This window comes from Pagrus major, chromosome 17 (genome assembly GCF_040436345.1).
Source record: "Pagrus major chromosome 17, Pma_NU_1.0".
Lineage (NCBI taxonomy): Eukaryota > Metazoa > Chordata > Actinopteri > Spariformes > Sparidae > Pagrus > Pagrus major.
This window is the reverse complement of record NC_133231.1, coordinates 9676259-9694225: the sequence shown is the minus strand read 5'-3', so window position 1 is coordinate 9694225 and position 17967 is coordinate 9676259. Positions and strand designations below refer to the sequence as shown.

The 17967-nt window shown below is 42.7% G+C and overlaps 1 protein-coding gene across 2 annotated transcripts in view; it reads left to right on the top strand.

The window, feature by feature from the left end:
- The first annotated feature begins 2989 nt into the window (after nt 1-2989).
- trak1a (trafficking protein, kinesin binding 1a) overlaps nt 2990-17967 on the top strand; it is a 32753-nt gene continuing 17775 nt past the window's right edge. Inside the window, exons 1-2 of one of the 2 annotated variants that reach the window (XM_073484937.1) lie at nt 2990-3136; nt 7745-7939. In XM_073484937.1, the coding sequence (XP_073341038.1) occupies nt 3133-3136; nt 7745-7939 (199 nt within the window). In that variant the 5' untranslated portion in view covers nt 2990-3132. Of the gene's footprint in view, nt 3137-7744; nt 7940-16498; nt 17028-17967 lie in introns of those variants that run through there. The other variant, XM_073484936.1, reaches the window with a different exon arrangement.

The window sequence follows — 17967 nt, the reverse complement described above, 5'->3', positions numbered from 1 at the left end:
AGTAAAAACCTACAACTAATACAGTATAAAGTTATATATAGGACTCATTACACCGTGGCAAAATTATATAAAATGGGATTATCCGATACAGACAAATGCACTACCTGCACCCTAGACACAGCCGACACATATTTTCATGCAATCTGGAACTGCACACCGGTCTATCAATTCTGGCGGGAAATCATCGGTAGATTGTCTAGTATTTTGGAATACAACATCCAGCTGTGCCCAACTACATGCATCCTAGGTGACATGTCTCAAATCACACAACATAAATACTTCACGGTTCTCACAACAGCCCTTATAATAGCTAAAAAAACTATCCTCTTAAATTGGAAAACAAAAAATAATCTCAATATTAAGATGTGGGAGAATCTACTAATGGACCAAATATCAATACAAAAAAGATTAGCAGTAATTAACAAAACACTAGAGTCCTTCGAAACTGCATGGACACCAGTCCTCACAAAATTAATATCCCCAATGAACTGATTTCCAACGAACCACAGAAATTGCCGATTACTAAGTATAATAACGATTTGACCTTGTACTTCCTTAATATAAAGACCTCCTTTTACATCCACAATCACATTAATTCCAAGACACCTTACATAAACAGTCACTAGCCACACATACAAACAGATGTCCTCAAATTAGTACACACACACACACACATACACACGCATACACATGGTAGTCTAGACGAGGGGGGGGGGAACATGCGGTAATTATATGATGGGTTTGATTCAGCGTAGGTGGCTGGCCTCATTCCTGGTTTGGATGAGGCATGGATGTGGGAAGCCCATTGCAATGTGGGTGACCTGGACCCTCGGTCGGGGATGGGGCCCGTGTGCGTTTGGGGTTGCGGTGCCGGCTGGGTGCCCGTTCGGCCCCGGGGCTGGCCGGGGGGGCGGGGGGGGCGGTGGCAAGTGACCCTGGTTTCCCTCCTGGATACCTCTGCGCACTACTGCTGCTCCTGCAGGGTGGGGTCCATGGTGTCTCATGGTTTCGGTGGGCTCGGTGTGGGTGGGCGGGTTGGACGGGTGGGTGGGGCGCGGGGCGGCCGGTGGCGTACCGGTGCGGTGGGGGAGGGCGGGGTGAAGGGTGGGCATGGTCTTTGGCCCCCCTTTTCCTCTCCTATCTCCCTGGTGGTATCTGACCCACTCCTGTCCGGCTGTGCCTGGTGTGCCCATGGCTGGGGGACCGGCTGCTGGGGCCGGATGGGTTCGTCCTGGGGATCGTGTCCCCCATACAGGGCTGTGTGTCCACTATCCCCGGGGTAGCGCCGGACGGTGCCTCCGGTCTGGTACGGCGCCCCCGCGCGGAGGTAGAGGACCTTGTCTGCCGTGCGGTGCTCGGCCTGTGGGGTGGGGCTGGCGGGGGGAGGTGGGGGTCCGGGGGATGCTGGGGTACCGTTGCCCCACGGGACCCCTCGGATGGGGCGGGCAAAGACAGGCCCTGCCTTTTTTTAAAAAAAAAAAAAAAAAAAAAAAATCATATTTAAACACATATAGATTAGGGATGGGGGTGCGGGTGGGGCTAGATGTTGGCAGGATTGGGGGGGGGGGCAGACAGTAGAGCAGTCATGCTGTGTCACTCCCCCCCCCTCCCACCTCCTCCCCTGTACTCCTATTTTTAATGCACTTCACAAGAATAGGTCACACAGCTAGAGTAGGGAACACAACAGGGTTAGAGGGGTGGGTTGGGCTAGGTGCTGGAGGCGTAAAAGGGGGGTAGGCTGTAGTGCAGTGGTGCACTGCAACTCTGCCAACCCCCTCCTCCCGTCACCCTTCCTGCCCTTCTATTTTAATGCACCACACTAGAATAATAACAAAATCAAAAAGAAATAAAAAGAATTAATTAGGGGGGGGAAAAAGAGAAAAAAAAAAAACACATATAAAATAAAATAAATAAAAACACAAATATGGCGGGGCCTGGGTTGCCTGCCCTTGCACAGTGGGGTGCCCGGGGGATGGGGGGCCCCGGGTGTCCCCCCCCCCCCCCCCCGGTCTCTGTGCTACTTCCCTGCAGCCCTGGCCCCCGTTGGACCTGGTCCTTGGCTGCCGCCAGCGGGGGTGCATCTATCCTGGAGGTCGCCGTGTGGTTTTCCCTGGGGGTGGATGGTTTCCGGCCTTGGAGGGGTGCTACGACCGTCACCGGGGGGACCATCTGTGCCCCGGGGGTCTGGTCTTCGGCTGTGGGACACGGGGCTGTGCGGGACTGAGGGGTTGGATCGACTAGGGGGATGGGGGGAAATGCCTTGCCCCCCTCATGCTCCGGTGCGCTGGCTGGCTGGCCCTGGCCCGGGCTCCTTCGGCGGCCTGTCTGCCTGCTCCTGGGCTCTGCGGGTTGGGTTGACTCCTGGGCTCAACCGATGGGGGAGGGTGGTGGTGTGGCGGGGGTGTCCATTGGGTGCGTATGGGTCTTCCCCCTGCCCCCCTCCTCTTCGGGGGGGCCTGGGGGCCGGCATGGGCGCCCCGGCGGTACCCGACTTCATCTGGTCTGGGTCCTCTGCTGGACTGTGGTCCTGGGTCCCCCCAGGTGCTTTTGGATCCTACGGCCTGACTAATCTGGCGACCGGGGTGGGAGGCTGACCCGCCTGGCTGATCGGACCCAAGTGGTAAAAAAAAAAAGAGAGAAGAAGAAGAAAAAAAGAAAAAAAGAAGAGAAAAAAGAAGAAAAAAGTAAAAAAAGAAAAAAAAAGAAGAAAAAAAAAAGAAGAGAAAAAAAAAAAAAAAAGAGAAAAAAAAAAAAAAAAAAAAAAAAAAAAGCACAGCTCAAGTCCAGCTGGGTTTGTTGGCTGTCAGAGTGACAAAGAGGGAGAAAGAGGGGGAGCAAGTGAGGGGCGGTCCATGTGAATACCGTCATTGGCATGTCAGGCATGACGAGCCAGTTTGGCTCGGGTCTCTCCTCCCACCCTCCCTCCTCTCTTTCTGTCTCTTACACCCAGTGTCGTCCTCTACTCCTAAACTTTTAGCACTCTCTCTCTCTTGTTCTTCCTGTCCCTCGCCCTCCCAACACTCGTTCTCTCTCTCCTCTCTGTGTCTTTTCTTGCGACCTTGCCCTCTCCTCGTCCAGTGGAAAATGTGATTGGAGGGCAGGAGAGTCGGTGGTTGTTGGGCTTCAGGCACCATGAGTGAGTACACCGTGCGCGGCGTAGTTTTCTGCCAGTTTCAGCTGGTCTCTAGTCTAGGTCTCTAGTTTATGACAGCCTGGCTAACATCTGGATAGTGTTTCTCTCGCTTCCTCTATCTCCTTGTCTTCTCTTTGTTTGTCTTTTGGTCTGACTTCCTGTCTATCTGTGAATCACTCAGCTGTCTTCTCCCTTTGTGAAGGGAGCTTCAGGGACTTGCCTCTACCAGTTATTTTAGGCTTAGCTTGAAAATGCAAACTTTATTTAAACCTTACAACGTCTGCATTCTCACAATTTAAGGGTTTGGTTTTCAAAGGTTAAAAGCAGTAACTTATAGGAGGTAACCATGTTTGACACAAGAGGTGTTGCACTTGATTTGTCCTATTCTGTGTAGCAGTATTTCTTAACTCTTATCCACACCAACCACAGTGTGTGGTGGGTATGACTCTATGGAGCCCATGTTCCTGTATAGATACCCCTCTTCTCTAAGGTGACCTAATTTTAGGTGTCAGTTCAGTGATAGTACATGTAGTTATACTTGACATAAGTGCAGTTTTGGTCCTTGTGTGGGTCAAAATGCAGTTAGTAAGTTAATTTTAAATACTGGCACTTCTGCTTGATCTTTGTTGTTTTGCCCATTTGATTAAACTCTGGTTGTTTTTAGTTCTGTGCAGTTGTCCTTTATTATTAGTGTGTGTCCATAAGCTACAGAATGATCTTTATCGTGAGACTTTCTATGTTTCTGACTCTGCACATGTTGTTGTGTTTACTGCCGAGTCTGACAGTGTGAGAGTGACCTATTCTTACATTTGAACTTGAACTTTCTTGCTCTGGTGCCTATTAGCTGCTGCTAATGACAGTGTGACCCTGCAGGTTTGTATTCTGTGTGCCAGCAGTCTATATTTACTTTTGAGCGTCGAACTTGGACTTGAATTTCTCTTGGTCAGATTTAAACTGAGTTCATTGATCCCAAATATCCATTAAGTTAAAGCTTTCCTGCTCAATGTAACGCTGTCCTGTTAGTCATCACTGTTGTTCTGTACGAGAGATCATGTGATACAGTTCATTGTCTCCAAGGAAAGTCTGAGAAATGGAAATAAAGAACGACAAGTCAACAACACTTAACTACACACAGCCTCATTACTTTGTACTTTGAACAGTTCTACATTTTTGCTCTTTGCAACTTTTCTGCAAAGTTTCTGTTTGAATTTTGCTAAAATAACATAAGTAATAGTTACGTAACTGTTACGTTTGTTTTACTAAATACAACATACACACACTTTTTACTGTCTCCATTGACCTTTTGTCAGCAGACACAGCACAGAAGTGTTTGTGCTATTATTATCTTCATCCATGTCCTACCAGTGCTCATTTTAGGAGCTGGAGTGAATCGTTCATAGTAATGTTGTCACAAAAACACAAAAAAAGGCTATATTTTCTTTTTTTGATTAACAACCTGCACTGGTTCTATAGTACTGGCACAGAAAATGTCACTAAACACTTACCAATACATTTTTAATAACAGTTATTGACATTATTATCACTATTCTCTAATGTTTTCCTCACCTTAGGCCAGACATTCTTTGTGTTGTTAATATTGCTTTTGTGTTACAGAATCAAAACAGACGGAGGCAGAAACATTAGATCCACAGATTAAAATGTTTTTTTTGTAATAGGTGCACCAATAATGCTTCAAACAAATAGCTTGTTTTTGTTGGCATGATGATGAAGATGAAGTCACGAGTCAAACTAATTTAGGATACATGCAATGTTATAATGCTTAATGACAGCTGTCACAGTGTACAACATAATTCAGTTTACTAGTGTCAGATATGTTATCTAACCAATGCACAAACTAGCCAGCTAACGTTAGCTGTGCTCTGAGGTAAAAAGCTTGGTAGCTAATTCTTACATGTTGGAGGTTAATGTTAACATTAAGATAAGATAAGATAGCTGCTAATGCTTTGGGGCAACTTACTGAGCTCATCAGCATCACATGGCAGTATCATGAGCCACTTGGTTTTTCATTAATGACAATAACTGTACACCTTTTAAATATAGCTGTCACAATATCAACAATAATAACTTTTGATATCACAGAAAAAAAAAAAAGTTGTAGGCACACAAAATTGTATCATTTTTTAACTACCTGCATAATGTTGGTACAGAAAAAGACACTTGGCACATACTAACACATTTATAATAATGTTAGTATCTGTGCAGACCTGCGTTGAAAATCTGATTGTAGATCTTTTTTTTTTAATAGTTTTGGTACTTTTGAGAACATTGTAAACAATATTATCGTATACGTTGTATACAATATTGTATCATTTTTAAACACATTATTGAAAAAGCAACAATTGGCAACCTTGCTATGAAAGCATATATCCAACAACTTACTGTTGACATTCACTCACACGGTGCTGCCTGTGTGTGCCTCTGCCTCAGGCCACACTGTGGGTTTGTCGCTGGAAAGGATGCTAGAACAGCCACAGGTTGAGGACCAGTAAATCTTTCTTCCGCATTGTTTCACATGTGCAGCCTTAGGTTGAAAATCTGATTGTAGATCAGTTGTTTTCGCACACAAATGTCTGATCAACCAGACACAATATTAAATATCTTTTTCTGGGAATCATCACACCGTAATGTCCCTTTATTAATGACACTGCGAGGAAATGCAATTCAGTACATCTGTGTTTAAACCTCATTGGCTGTGCTCCCTAAATGATTCCCCAGCTGGTGTGTGTGTGTGTGTGTGTGTGTGTGTGTGTGTGTGTGTGTGTGTGTGTGTGTGTGTGTGTGTGTGTGTGTGTGTGTGTGTGTGTGTGCTTGTGTGCTTGTGTGCTTGTGTGTGTGTGTGTGTGTGTGCTTGTGTGTGTGTGTGTGTGCTTGTGTGTGTTTTTCCCTTTTTCAGCACAGTCAGTCATTCAGTCTGGATTAGCAAACTGTGAGAGGCAGCATTGTTAGAGGGACATACATTTAGACAGACAGAGAGACAGACAGACAGCAGAGGGGAGCGACAGAGCCACAAATAGAGGGAGGGCAGAGAAACAAAGGACTTTCATTTTTACTGTATGTTAATTCTCACATGTCGGCTAATTCTGTCTATTCACGAGCTTCTCAGTTTGATGCTTCTGTAGGAAAAGTGACTAAAACCTCAATTCTGTGCACTGGAGTCCTAAATGGATGATCCCTTTTAATAGCACACTGAAAAGATGTGTGAACAGGGAGGCACATAGCTGAAAGCTTAGGTAAGATTATTTAGTTTTCCACAGCAGCACACAAAGTGGCTCTCTGTGGTTTACCGCTGTTGACTTTGCTAAAGAGAGACAGAGACTTTGTAGGCTGGTTTAGCTACAATGTCAAAGATGACTTCTTGGGATGCCTCTTGCAAAGACACTTAAAACTAAAGACTCTTGGACACTTTAGGAATCTTCGTTCTTCGTAAACGTTACTGCTTTAACTGTTTCGTTGATCTGTATGGTTGTTTTTCCCATGTTTGTGGATTTGTATATTTGTATTTTTTAGAGCCTGACTGATATATCGGTTTGCCGTTATTATTGGCCTATTACAGATATTTCTGTATTGGCTTATATGTTGTCTGATACAGTATGTGCCGTAATGAAACGTTTTTTTTTCTTGAGGTAATTTTTAATTATTAAATTCCCAAACAAAGTTTACTGTTGAGGTGCACTGATGTCATTTTATACAACTGCCTTCATTACATGCCTCTGTCACAAGTGTTATAACCACATTAGATGGATCATTGCATCTGATTTTTACTTCCTAATGTCAGTACTGGCATCGGCCCTAAACATCAAGTATCAGTCGGGGTCTAGTATTTTTCCATGGTGTAATCTCAGCAACATTGTAAATGTAGGTCACCCTCAGTGATTTCTCGGAGAGTCTTAAATAAAGAAATTAAGTGAAATTAATAAAATGAAATGCAATCAAATGAATGATTGCAACGCAGTAGCTGTTTACAGTCTACAGAATCGTCTTCATTTTCTGCTCTGAAGTGCCTTTGAGATCATTATTGAACTCTCTATTATCAGAAATTACAGTAGAATCTGATATGTTCAAAAACCCTCCTAATATAGGCACTATAGACACAAAAGAGACAAAGACATGCTGTTGGGTTTGCATTGCTGTTGCATTACTATCTTTTCTTTTTGAGTAATTAAAGTAAGTAAGTAAAGCATTATGCGGCCAGTATCCAGATAAGGTTGTGAAACAGTTAACACACACAGGGGATGAAATGTCTAGCTCAAACCCAAGTAAGCATTTGATTCATTTAATTGAGGATGCAAATGTATACAAATGAACCTGACCTTCAGTTGGTCTCCATTTTTTGAGTGGTGGTGGGTAAGTTCCTCAGTTATACACTAGAGGGCATTATAGGCTTTCAGTTCATTGAATTGATGAAAGTAAGTCTTGTTTGGGTGGACAATGAAGGGTGAGGAGAGATCCACTAATTTATGTTACAAATACCCAGAAATTATATTTTTTGTGCACTGCTAATAGGTTATGGTTATGTATCATGAATCTTGAATTTTTTTGCCATAGAAATGAACAAACACTGTACAAACATCTGTCTTTCTCTCTCTGCAGATGTGTGTAACAGTACTGATTTGCCGGAGCTTGAGATCATCAGCTTATTGGAAGAACAGCTGCCGGTCTACAAGCTGAGGGCCGACACCATCTTTGCCTACGAGCAAGATGATTGGCTGCACACCCCGCTGGTGGAACCCGATGCCGCCCTCGACCTGACCACTGAACAAATAGAGGAGACCCTCAAGTACTTCTGTAAGTTCATCGCATACTGTTGTCTAAGATGAGTCAATATAGAAATTCAGTGTCCAGTTTTCTTATGAAGATGATGATGATTGTTGAAGAATTTTACTTTCTAATACAGATATTTAATTCTGTTAAAGCAAGAAGGATTTAATCGTTTTTTGGTCCCACATCAGACAAACAAAGACAACTTGTCCTGCTTTGTATTACTCGCCCTTCTTAAATGGGCATCAAACACTAGAGACAGAAAATGAGTTTTCTGGATTTAGACTTTAGGAAACTGTTACTAAAGAGTGACAATGAGGATTTAAGATTCAGAGGTGACAGATTTAATTTTACTGACCTTGAGCGACTAGGAATCAGAAAGAGAGATGACCATCTGCCTGTAAGAGTGTAGTCGCGACAGCTGGCCATGGTTGCCACAACAAACATATCTGATGGGTCTGTCTCTCTCTGGCTGTCTGTTAGTTGACGTTTTGCGTCCTCTAGCACTCTCCCTCTGTAGTGCACGTGTCTTTTGTCCTGTCTCACTAAGTGCTGCCCTGTGGTTAACATCTATGCCAGCTGTAAACCACATACACCCTCTTGTACAAAATTAATAAACACACACAGGCTGACGTAAAACACGTGCACACACTGCACACGGCAAACCGAGGGAACGTTAAGTGGGTTTTTTTACCATCAATAATTCAGTTGTAATTCATGTCGGCTTGATCTGTGACTCAGGGTAAAAAAGACGCTTCTAAAAATAGATCAAGTGTCTTATAAATAGGCTTACGCAAGAACTGTAACTTCACCTTGATGACCTGTGCCAGCGTGGTCACTTTGGTCGTGACATTCATCACAGACCGACAGGCTGAGAGGAAACGACAAGGTCATGTTACATAACGGACAGTATGAGGTAGTCTGTAAGAGCTGTTTATTATCAGCTGTATTTTCCACACATTTTTTTTTTTTTTCATTTTCACAGTTATCCTCGATTCGACCGGAGGCATGTTGCTCCTCATTATTGCCTCAAACAGATGGCCAGGTATTGACACCCTGAGGGTCCTGAATGAGCAGGGATGGTCATTTAATCCTGCTCATAAAGCTTTGTTTCACTGGAGCTGTATTGAGATCTAGGGATATTTTCTCTATGATAAAATACCACATAATAACCATCTTAAAACAGCATTTTTTTATGAACCTTCTTGTCCTGTCCAACATTCATCTCTACCTGTCCAGCAGATATCAGCTCCTGTTGGTTAAATGATTTAATGGCACTCTGAATTAATGGTCTTCCACTGCCCACTGTTACATCACCCACGTGGTTATGGATGTATTTAATAGCCTGTTTCATGAGAAGGACATGTTGGAGGAGGAGATGATGACACAGAGGTAACTGACCAATAGAGAGCAACTTCATGTTGTGATGACATCACACCCACATGTCTCACTAAACAGAGAAGACGTGTTGTCTGATTGATGGATGTTCCCACAGCCCTTCTAGCAATTATGCAGCTGGTGTATCAGTGTTGACAACTATATGAAAAATATCAATTCATGGATCAATATGGTCAATATGGATAAAGAGATTTAAAATTATTATTATTATTTTTTTTTACCTAGAAATAGATTCTAGACGTATGTGATACACAGATGTTACCAGTGTAACCTTTTTTATTAGACAACTGTTTCATACTGACAGTATTTTTTCTTCTTATAGTATCATTTCATCTGTTTTTGGTATAGCAAATGCTAACATGCCCAAAGATTTAACAATATTTTTGAGTGTTTATTTCTATTTATCAAAATCTAGATATTTAATTATATAATGATTATTCTGTATGTTAGGGCTGCACGGTATTTGGGGGAAAAAATGATATTGCAATAACTGACATTATTTTCTGCGATATGAATAAAATCCCAAATTTCCACCAGAAACCTTTTAATGATTATCATTATTCATCATATTCATTAGATGCTGCAGTCTTAACATCTAACTTAAAAGCTGAAAAACACACACAAAAAAAAAAATCTAAAATGTGAAAGCGGAGTTAATTTTCCTTACATGACATTACACATACTGTGCTGTGACTAATGGACATTCACACATTGCAATGTCAGTGTTGAAACAATATATTGTGCAGCTCTAGTATATATGTAATCATCCTATACAGTACTAAGAAATGATGAAATGTAACTGAATCTGTGGTCTGGGGCTGATGCAACCTCACTGCATTACACAAGTAAAATCTGGAGCCGTTATGTGACCCCCTCTAGCTTGTTAACATTGAATTGTGTATAAGTCACTTAATTAGCAGTAGAATTATTGAGCATCAGTTTGTCAGTCTGCCATTAGCCTGTTAGCTATTATGTCATGGCCAAGCTTCACTCTGCAAACATTAAAATATATTGAGCTCTATCTTTCCATAATATGCATCCTCACTGTCTCTGTTAGCACTTTCAAGCTGCTTGATATTGGATTTTGCTCATATTGTCATTGAAATTGACCTTATTTAGCATTTTCCTTTTGCTCCGATGACACAACATGTTTCTGTCTGCCATGCACTGTGCATGTGCTTATTTCATCACACCCCACCTAAATCGACCAATCCTCGAATACCCTCAGCGTTCATTCATTTTTGGGTTTGCCACGTCACCCCTGCCAACGCTGCACTGCTTTCCTGCTAGCAGCTTTTGCATGCTGCTCAGCCTCTGAGTCTGAGCCTGTTACTATAGAAACCACACAGAAGGACAAAGTAGAGGAGAGGAGGGAGAGATGCTTACATCAAGTGGAGGGTGGGAGTAAGCCAGTGATGCTGCTCCCTCTGATTGGCTGCAGGAATCCTTTAACCCCGCCCACCCCCACTGTGTCATGATTATCATCATTTCTGCTGCAAAACTCGTGACTGCTGCTGCTGCTGGCTCTCTCTCACTCTCTGTATCTCTGTTTATTGAGTCATTGTCAGAGATGCTGTGGTCCATGTGCAGAGCTAGAGCTGTGACTGAGTAAGGCTTGCTCAACAGGAGAAGACTTTGGTTATAATATGATCTCAGGAAGACTGGACCACACTGGCAGGGGCACAGGAGATAAATTGACGGGAAGCTTTAAATGGACGGAGACATGAGAGGTTAGAATCTGGCACGTTTGCTGAAGCTTTGGAGTGACTGATGAAAACTGATGGACAGAAAAGAAAGAGGACAAGAACAGAGGGATGGCACAGATTGATGAAGATGGCAGGTTCCAACTGACGCTGAATTCGTTAAGAATTAACGATGGAGAAAAGGGACAATACTGACAATGTTTTTCTTTTTTGCTGACAACTGATGATGCCAGTAACGGTTCATTGAGATGACAGGCAGAAACGGCACCACAACAAATATGGAGCATAACACGCTGACGGTTTGCTGCTAATGAGTGCAGGACAGAAAGGACATATGATGAGAATGGGCAGACTGTCATCAATAACGACCGTGCGCCAGCTGGTAACTGCTAAACATGCTGGGATAGCAGAACTGGACTGACCTAACGGACACTATCTGTAACTAGTTTGTCTCTGAGCATGCTGGGACGCTGGAAACAATACAGCTGTGAGTCAGAGCAGTGAGGATGAATAGACGAGGCCTTGCCAGAGGCCAGAGGTTTGTCAAGGCAGACTACTACGAACTGGACTGGTACTATGAAGAGTGTACTGATGGTAAGACAACAGGCTGCTAGAGTTTGATGTAGTGATGCCTACGACTAGTAGTATCAACTAAGGCCACTGATTTTACTGGTTATGTAGAGACAGGTAAGATATTTATAGTACTGTCTTTTTAACTGAATTGTGGGAGACAGAAAAACAAACGGAAGGAATGGCTTTGGTGTAGCTGTTGTACACTATAAAATGACAGTAATAAAAGAAGACACAAGCTGTCTAGAAACTACACTGACCTAACAAGCGAACTGTTGTCTGCACAGTGCCATCGATCCAGATCCCAACTTTTGTATAATGTGCTATAAAGAAGCTGATTCCAATTTGCACCTCACGACTGGGTGACCTCGCAGTCATGATCCATAATCTAAATCTGCAATCTTTGTTTCTCAATTTTGAAGTTCCTCATCTGCCACGCCACTAGCTGTAGCTCATGTTGCATTATTTACAACACATAACCCAAAGAAGAGCCATGTGAAGTAATTTGTCCAATCAGCACAGCAATCTCTTCATCTCTACATCTCTGCAATCTCACTACATCACTCAATTGTAAAGTTCACGTAGCGTGGATCTGCCCGTCAATGAGGTTATATAAAGTTTAGAAACAGATGTAAGAGGGCATTATACTCTGCAGTCTCCGCCATTTACCTTGAAGGTAGATTGTGGATGTCTTCTAGATCAATCATGATCTGTTTCAGAGTTCATAAATGTAAGACATGCTTCGATAATGCCAAGCATATGTGTTGTAACACTGTTTTGTAACTGGTGGCGAGGTTTTATAATGTCTCCTGTTCTGACACACACTCTGAGGTTAAAGGACAGAGAGGTAGTGGCAGGATTAGGCTTTATTGGCCATTATTCAACAAGGTGGGTGAATAAGTTGACATTCCCCCCCATCAGTATAATAGAAAAAGTGGATAATAACATGAAAATGCCTTTATTATCCCCCAACTAATCCCATAGTGGAGTCAGTTTAAACTGATTTCTTTTAGTCATAGACAACCCAGAGAATGTGACCTTGTGGGATAGCATTGGCAATATGAGAAAATATGATGGCAGATGTTCCAGGTAGCACAAACACAGCAACATTAAAGCTGTGGCTGCAGGATACCATAGGTGTTGTAACAGGTGCTCTGGCAGCTGAGTCAGTGTGGCTTTTAAAAAAAGTGCCAAAGTGGAGTAGCTTATGTGACTAGCTGTGGGTGTATGTGTGCTAAAAAAAGGGGGAGAGATTCACTCAAATAAGTTTGTTGAGAGAAAGTGATTTTGCCATTTTAGTAGGATTTGAGACTGACTAAAGCAAAGCAAAAAAGGAGGAACAAATAACTATAATGAATTTTAAAAAATGGCTGCGAAGCTCAAAAATGTCCCTTTGATCACAGAGTCTGGTGCAGTGATGTGCAATTATGTAACAGCAGTGTACCCTAGTTTCTTACGACAGCTTGGTGTGTTGTCTCACTGTAGCTACAGTATGAAACCTAATAAACCTACACATTGATCCACACACACACAGCTGAGACATGATGGTGCCTGCTCCTGTGACATGTGTGACTAACAGCAGGTTAGAGCAGGTGCTGGTTTTTTCCCAGCCTGTTGGCACTGCCTCTGCCTCTGGCTCTGTCTCCCTCCTCTGTCTGACCATCATCAAGGCAGCTTCTTTTTTGTGTGTATGACATCAGTACATTTCGTTATAAAATGAGCCATGACTTTAATGTGAAGGTCTGCTCCATAAAGGGAGAAAATATCATCCATCAATGTGGTTGTTATGTGCACTATGCTGTGCATTTGGTTCAGGGATGCTCTGTCGAAAGTCTTACATAACAGTTTGAGACGCCTCAGCACATCCCCAATGTGAGCTGTGCAGCTTAAAACGTCTGCAGCGTTCTTGAGCTGAGGCAGCTAACCCAGGTTTGATATCCTGCTATACAACAATTGTGCTTGATGCTGTAATGATCAAATAACCAAACGAGAGCGGAGGTGAAGTTTCTTTGATAAATCTTCTGGTGGAGTGTAGAGGCAGAAATAGAATTCAGCTGGTTTGGTGTTATTCTGAGAGATGCAAGGGAGGGATGTGGAAGTAGGTTGGCTTATATTTAGCCCAATGATTTCCATGCTGCTCTCAGGCACCCTGGTCGATAGCAGCCTGCCAAATGTGCTTTGGCTCTTTCAAAAGCCTTCAAAACAAATGGCTGCACGGATGGAGGACAACCAGGACAGAGGGCTGGGGGAAAGGGGATGAATGGATATGTTGTGTGATAGGATAGTTAAAGGATCAAAAAAGATGAAAGCATTTAAGTGAGGGGAAATTGATTCTTAAATGCATCATGATTCTCTCTTTAAAGATTTAAAAATAAATTCTCAACATTATGATGGTCTGTAATAATTTGTAAGCCAGGGGCTGAACCAATTGGAGGGTTTAATGTACTGGATGTGAACGTGTGTGTTGTGTTTACGCTCTAAGCTAGGCTACTTCTTGAGGTTTTGTGAGGATGGCTGAGCGTGAGCAAAGATCATGGAAGTAAATGTATCTGTTTATTGTTAATTCTGGATTATTACAAGTATGTAGATAGTAGTTCCCCTCTGCTGGTAATGTTGCTACAGTTTCTGTGGAAAACGGTGAAATCCAAGAGGCTTGAAGGACACAAGAAGAGAGATGTGGAGCCTTGAGTGAGAGCAGACAATTGTTGTTTTAGCCAGGTGGATTTCTACAACAGCGTTGTACATGCAACCGTTGCAATGTTTGTAAAAAATCCCTTGCCCAGTTTGGTTTTAACTACTGCGAAAAGCACACCAACAGAGAATGACCAACCAACCCAGATGAAAAGACAGAAGGGTGTGTGAAAGGGAAAGTGGAAAAACAAGTGGAGTGTAAAGAGTGAATGTGACCAGAAAAGCAATGGGAGAAGGAGAAAGAAGCACTGAGTGGTGTTTGTCCAGGACTCCTTTGTTGCCTGCAGCACTGCATCCATAGGACCATTGAGTGGAGTTACTCAAGCATGCAGAATGGTCCTGAGCTGGCATCAGTTTTCTCCACCAATTACAGTAATTATAACACTTGAGCAGTGTCTAATGAGCAGAACATTAGCCGCTTCGTCCCATATTCGTTTATGAAAGAATTGGGTGTTGCGGGTCTCACTAACCCTGCTCTGATGGACACTACCGTACAGTATAGACAGGTAGTTCCTATATGTCTTCATGAATGTGAACAGTAAAGTCTGGAAAGCATGATGGTATGTTCTGGTGTGAATTTCTCAAAACTAGGAACAGCATTCTTCATACACCACTAAATACTGTACTGAATAATGTACATGGTCCAGCACCTAGTGGCTTTTTTGAGCCGTGTCGGTGATCTTCTGTTGATGTGTTACCACTCAGCCTCAACTGTCCCATTTGAATGATGTGATAAAGGTTATAATCTACAAGGAAGTCTTTGACACTGAATGGTTAACTAAAGTGGAATAACAAACAAAACATGCTGCAGGGTGAAAATACTTGTTTTATTTACAGTATGTACCTTTTACAAACACTCAACTCTCCTGTTGTGTCCATTTTCCAGGAGCTCCTGTTGAACGTGCTGCACAGTCTAATCAGCTTGACCCAGTTCTGTCTTTTCTTGTGCCTAAAGTTGACACTAACAGTGCCAGTTTTCAAAGCAGTGGTTTGAAAAAAGCTTTTCCTGTATTTAAAATAGTTTGCATTGGAATTGGAGCTTAATAAGTATTTTAGGATCTGCGGAAAGAAAAGTCAATATTCCCTTCACTGCAGTTCACCTAATAATAAATCACTGGACTTTACTCTCTTTACTCTTGTTTGATCTGGATCGGCCAAGTGGTTAGCTCAGTGGATTCCAAACTCTGGCCGTGTTGTTCTTCCAACATCCGCTTGCTGTACGTCTCCACTTTAGGAATGAAGTGAATGTAGAAGATGATATCAGCATTTTTATCATAGCTCTCACCTGGTTTGTGCTGTTCATAGAGAACACAGGGTGTACAGTCACTTTTTATGGCTGTTGTTGTACTAAGAGGTGAGAGTGTAGTGTCTCTATAACAGCATGAGCTGGAGCCCTCCAACTCATCTCACTCCAGTCAATGTTTATGTAAACATTACAGCCCGACCGAGATATCGGTTTGCCGATATTATTGACTGATATTGGCCTGGCATAGATAACATCTTTGTTGTCTAGAATGTACCAATATTACTTATTTTTTACTGGAATATAAAGCAGAAAAGATACTTGGGGTGAGTTATAATTATTCAATTTCAAATGAAGTTAACTGTTTTCAGGGCAGTCATTAAACTGCATGTATCTTTTTCACTGTATGTCCCGTATAAAGGGTTTCACTGTGACTGGCCCCACCCTGGAAACAGGTGCAGCTCTGTTATTGTTCCCTCTGCCCTGTTGTCACCATAGAGGCCGGACAGGACTGTACCAAGTTACTGTCACTTGAGGGGAGCTGTGAAAATGACTCACTTTCATTGAATTTCAAGCCTACCTGAGAAACAGGTGTCTCTCTCAGCTCTGATTTGATCCTGTTGGTGCCATCCAGAACTTTCTCAACCTTTTATAAATGGATAGTAAGTTGAGAGGTGGAGGATCACAGGGATAAAAAAAATTACAGATTATTTTAAATACAGTCATTTGTTGTGTTAAAACTATTTTAACCTAATTTTATGACTTTAAATAGCTTGTGGACAGCCTCCCTTATAAGTGTGTGTCTGTGTGTACCCCCCTGTCTGTGGTAAAGTAGAGTAGGCCGTTCACTGTCCAGTCACAGAGGAGACGGGGAGGAGTCAGGTTATCTGGTTGAGCTACCACCGGGGACAAATGATACACACACTTTCAGAAACTCCCATGGCAGACATTATTATTTTCTCAACAGACATACACACACAGACTTTGACACTCACGTACAATGGAGTGTTCAGAGAGACAGACTATACACTCTGACTATCCTCTTCGAACAAACACTTTGTTAGACTTTCACATAGAGGCACACACAGATCAGGAATTGATCCATAGTTTAAAGCACACAGTACTGATAGGAGCCATGGCGTTGCACCTGCAGGCTTTGTGGTTAAGCTGTTAGCTTCAGTGCCAGAGTGGAAGATGGCACTGCTCACAGCTGCTGGCACCAAGGACGAACTGGAGCACTCCAACCAGACAGAGGAGGATGACGAATGTGTTTGTCTACCCAGTCATGGAAGTACGATGCTGGAGGAAGAAGGAGAAGAAGAAGGAGAGGAGGAAGAGGAATTTGTCTGTCTTCCCAGTCATGGAAGTACGACGCTGGAGGAAAAAGGAGAAGAAGAAGAAGAAGAAGAAGGAGAGGAGGAAGAGGAATTCGTCTGTCTTCCCAGTCATGGAAGCACAGAGCAGGAGGAGGAAGAAGAGATGGATGAAGTGCAACAAGTTCTGTGTGAAGGTAGTCTGTGGTCCTCTATGCTCTTCTTCTGGGCTCTAGGTAGTCTGTGCGCTAGCTTGCTCAGTGCTTTGGATCTTTGTTCATATTTAATTCATTAGTTTGTTGATTATTGGATATTTTGTGTAACATTTTCAAGGGCATATTGTCACTTGTTGGCAGTGGCGTTGTTGTAGTGTATCTGCTCTATGCAGATCATCTGTCTGCTGAGTTGACAAGTTCAAATATGGGCTTGGCTCTTGTCATTTTAGTGTTGTTTAAAGTGCCAGCATGCCACTTTATATTTGCACAAAGATTCATACTGGATATTTACGTTTCTAGCTTGTGTTTGATTACTTAGGGAAGTGTTTCATGGTTGAATAACCATTCAGAATTTCTTCACTGACGTGGTTCGAAAGACAGACGGGCTGATGATGACACAGAACTTCATACATTTTGAGAGATGTGCACATAAACTAAAGTTACTGTATCATGCAGGTACAATGGAGAATTCCTCTGTGATCTGACTCCTAAAAAGTGAGTTTTTATTACAAAATATGCATGGAGAAGAGAAATTATGTGCATGCAGTTCAGAATGATATCAACCTAGATATCAAGTCCAATAAGGAAATGATACTCAGTCCTACGCCCTTAGATTATATTACATCGTACCACACAGGCTTTGTTTGGGGTATTGATTTGAACAACAAGGACGCCACTCTCTCTGTTGTCTTGGCATTTGTTGCAGTTGAACCTGTGTGTTGTCTGTTCCTCAGTAGCAACACGGGGGCTGACGGAGCCAGAACTCCAGACTTCAGGCTCCATCAGCCCCCCTGCTGCAAAGCAGACAGACAGAAAACCAGAAGTCTGCTAATAGGTTCATACTGAGCTTTAATGACATTTCAATTCAGAACTCTGAGCGGCCAAACTTATCTACAAAGGGAGGTTTTAACATTATGTCTGT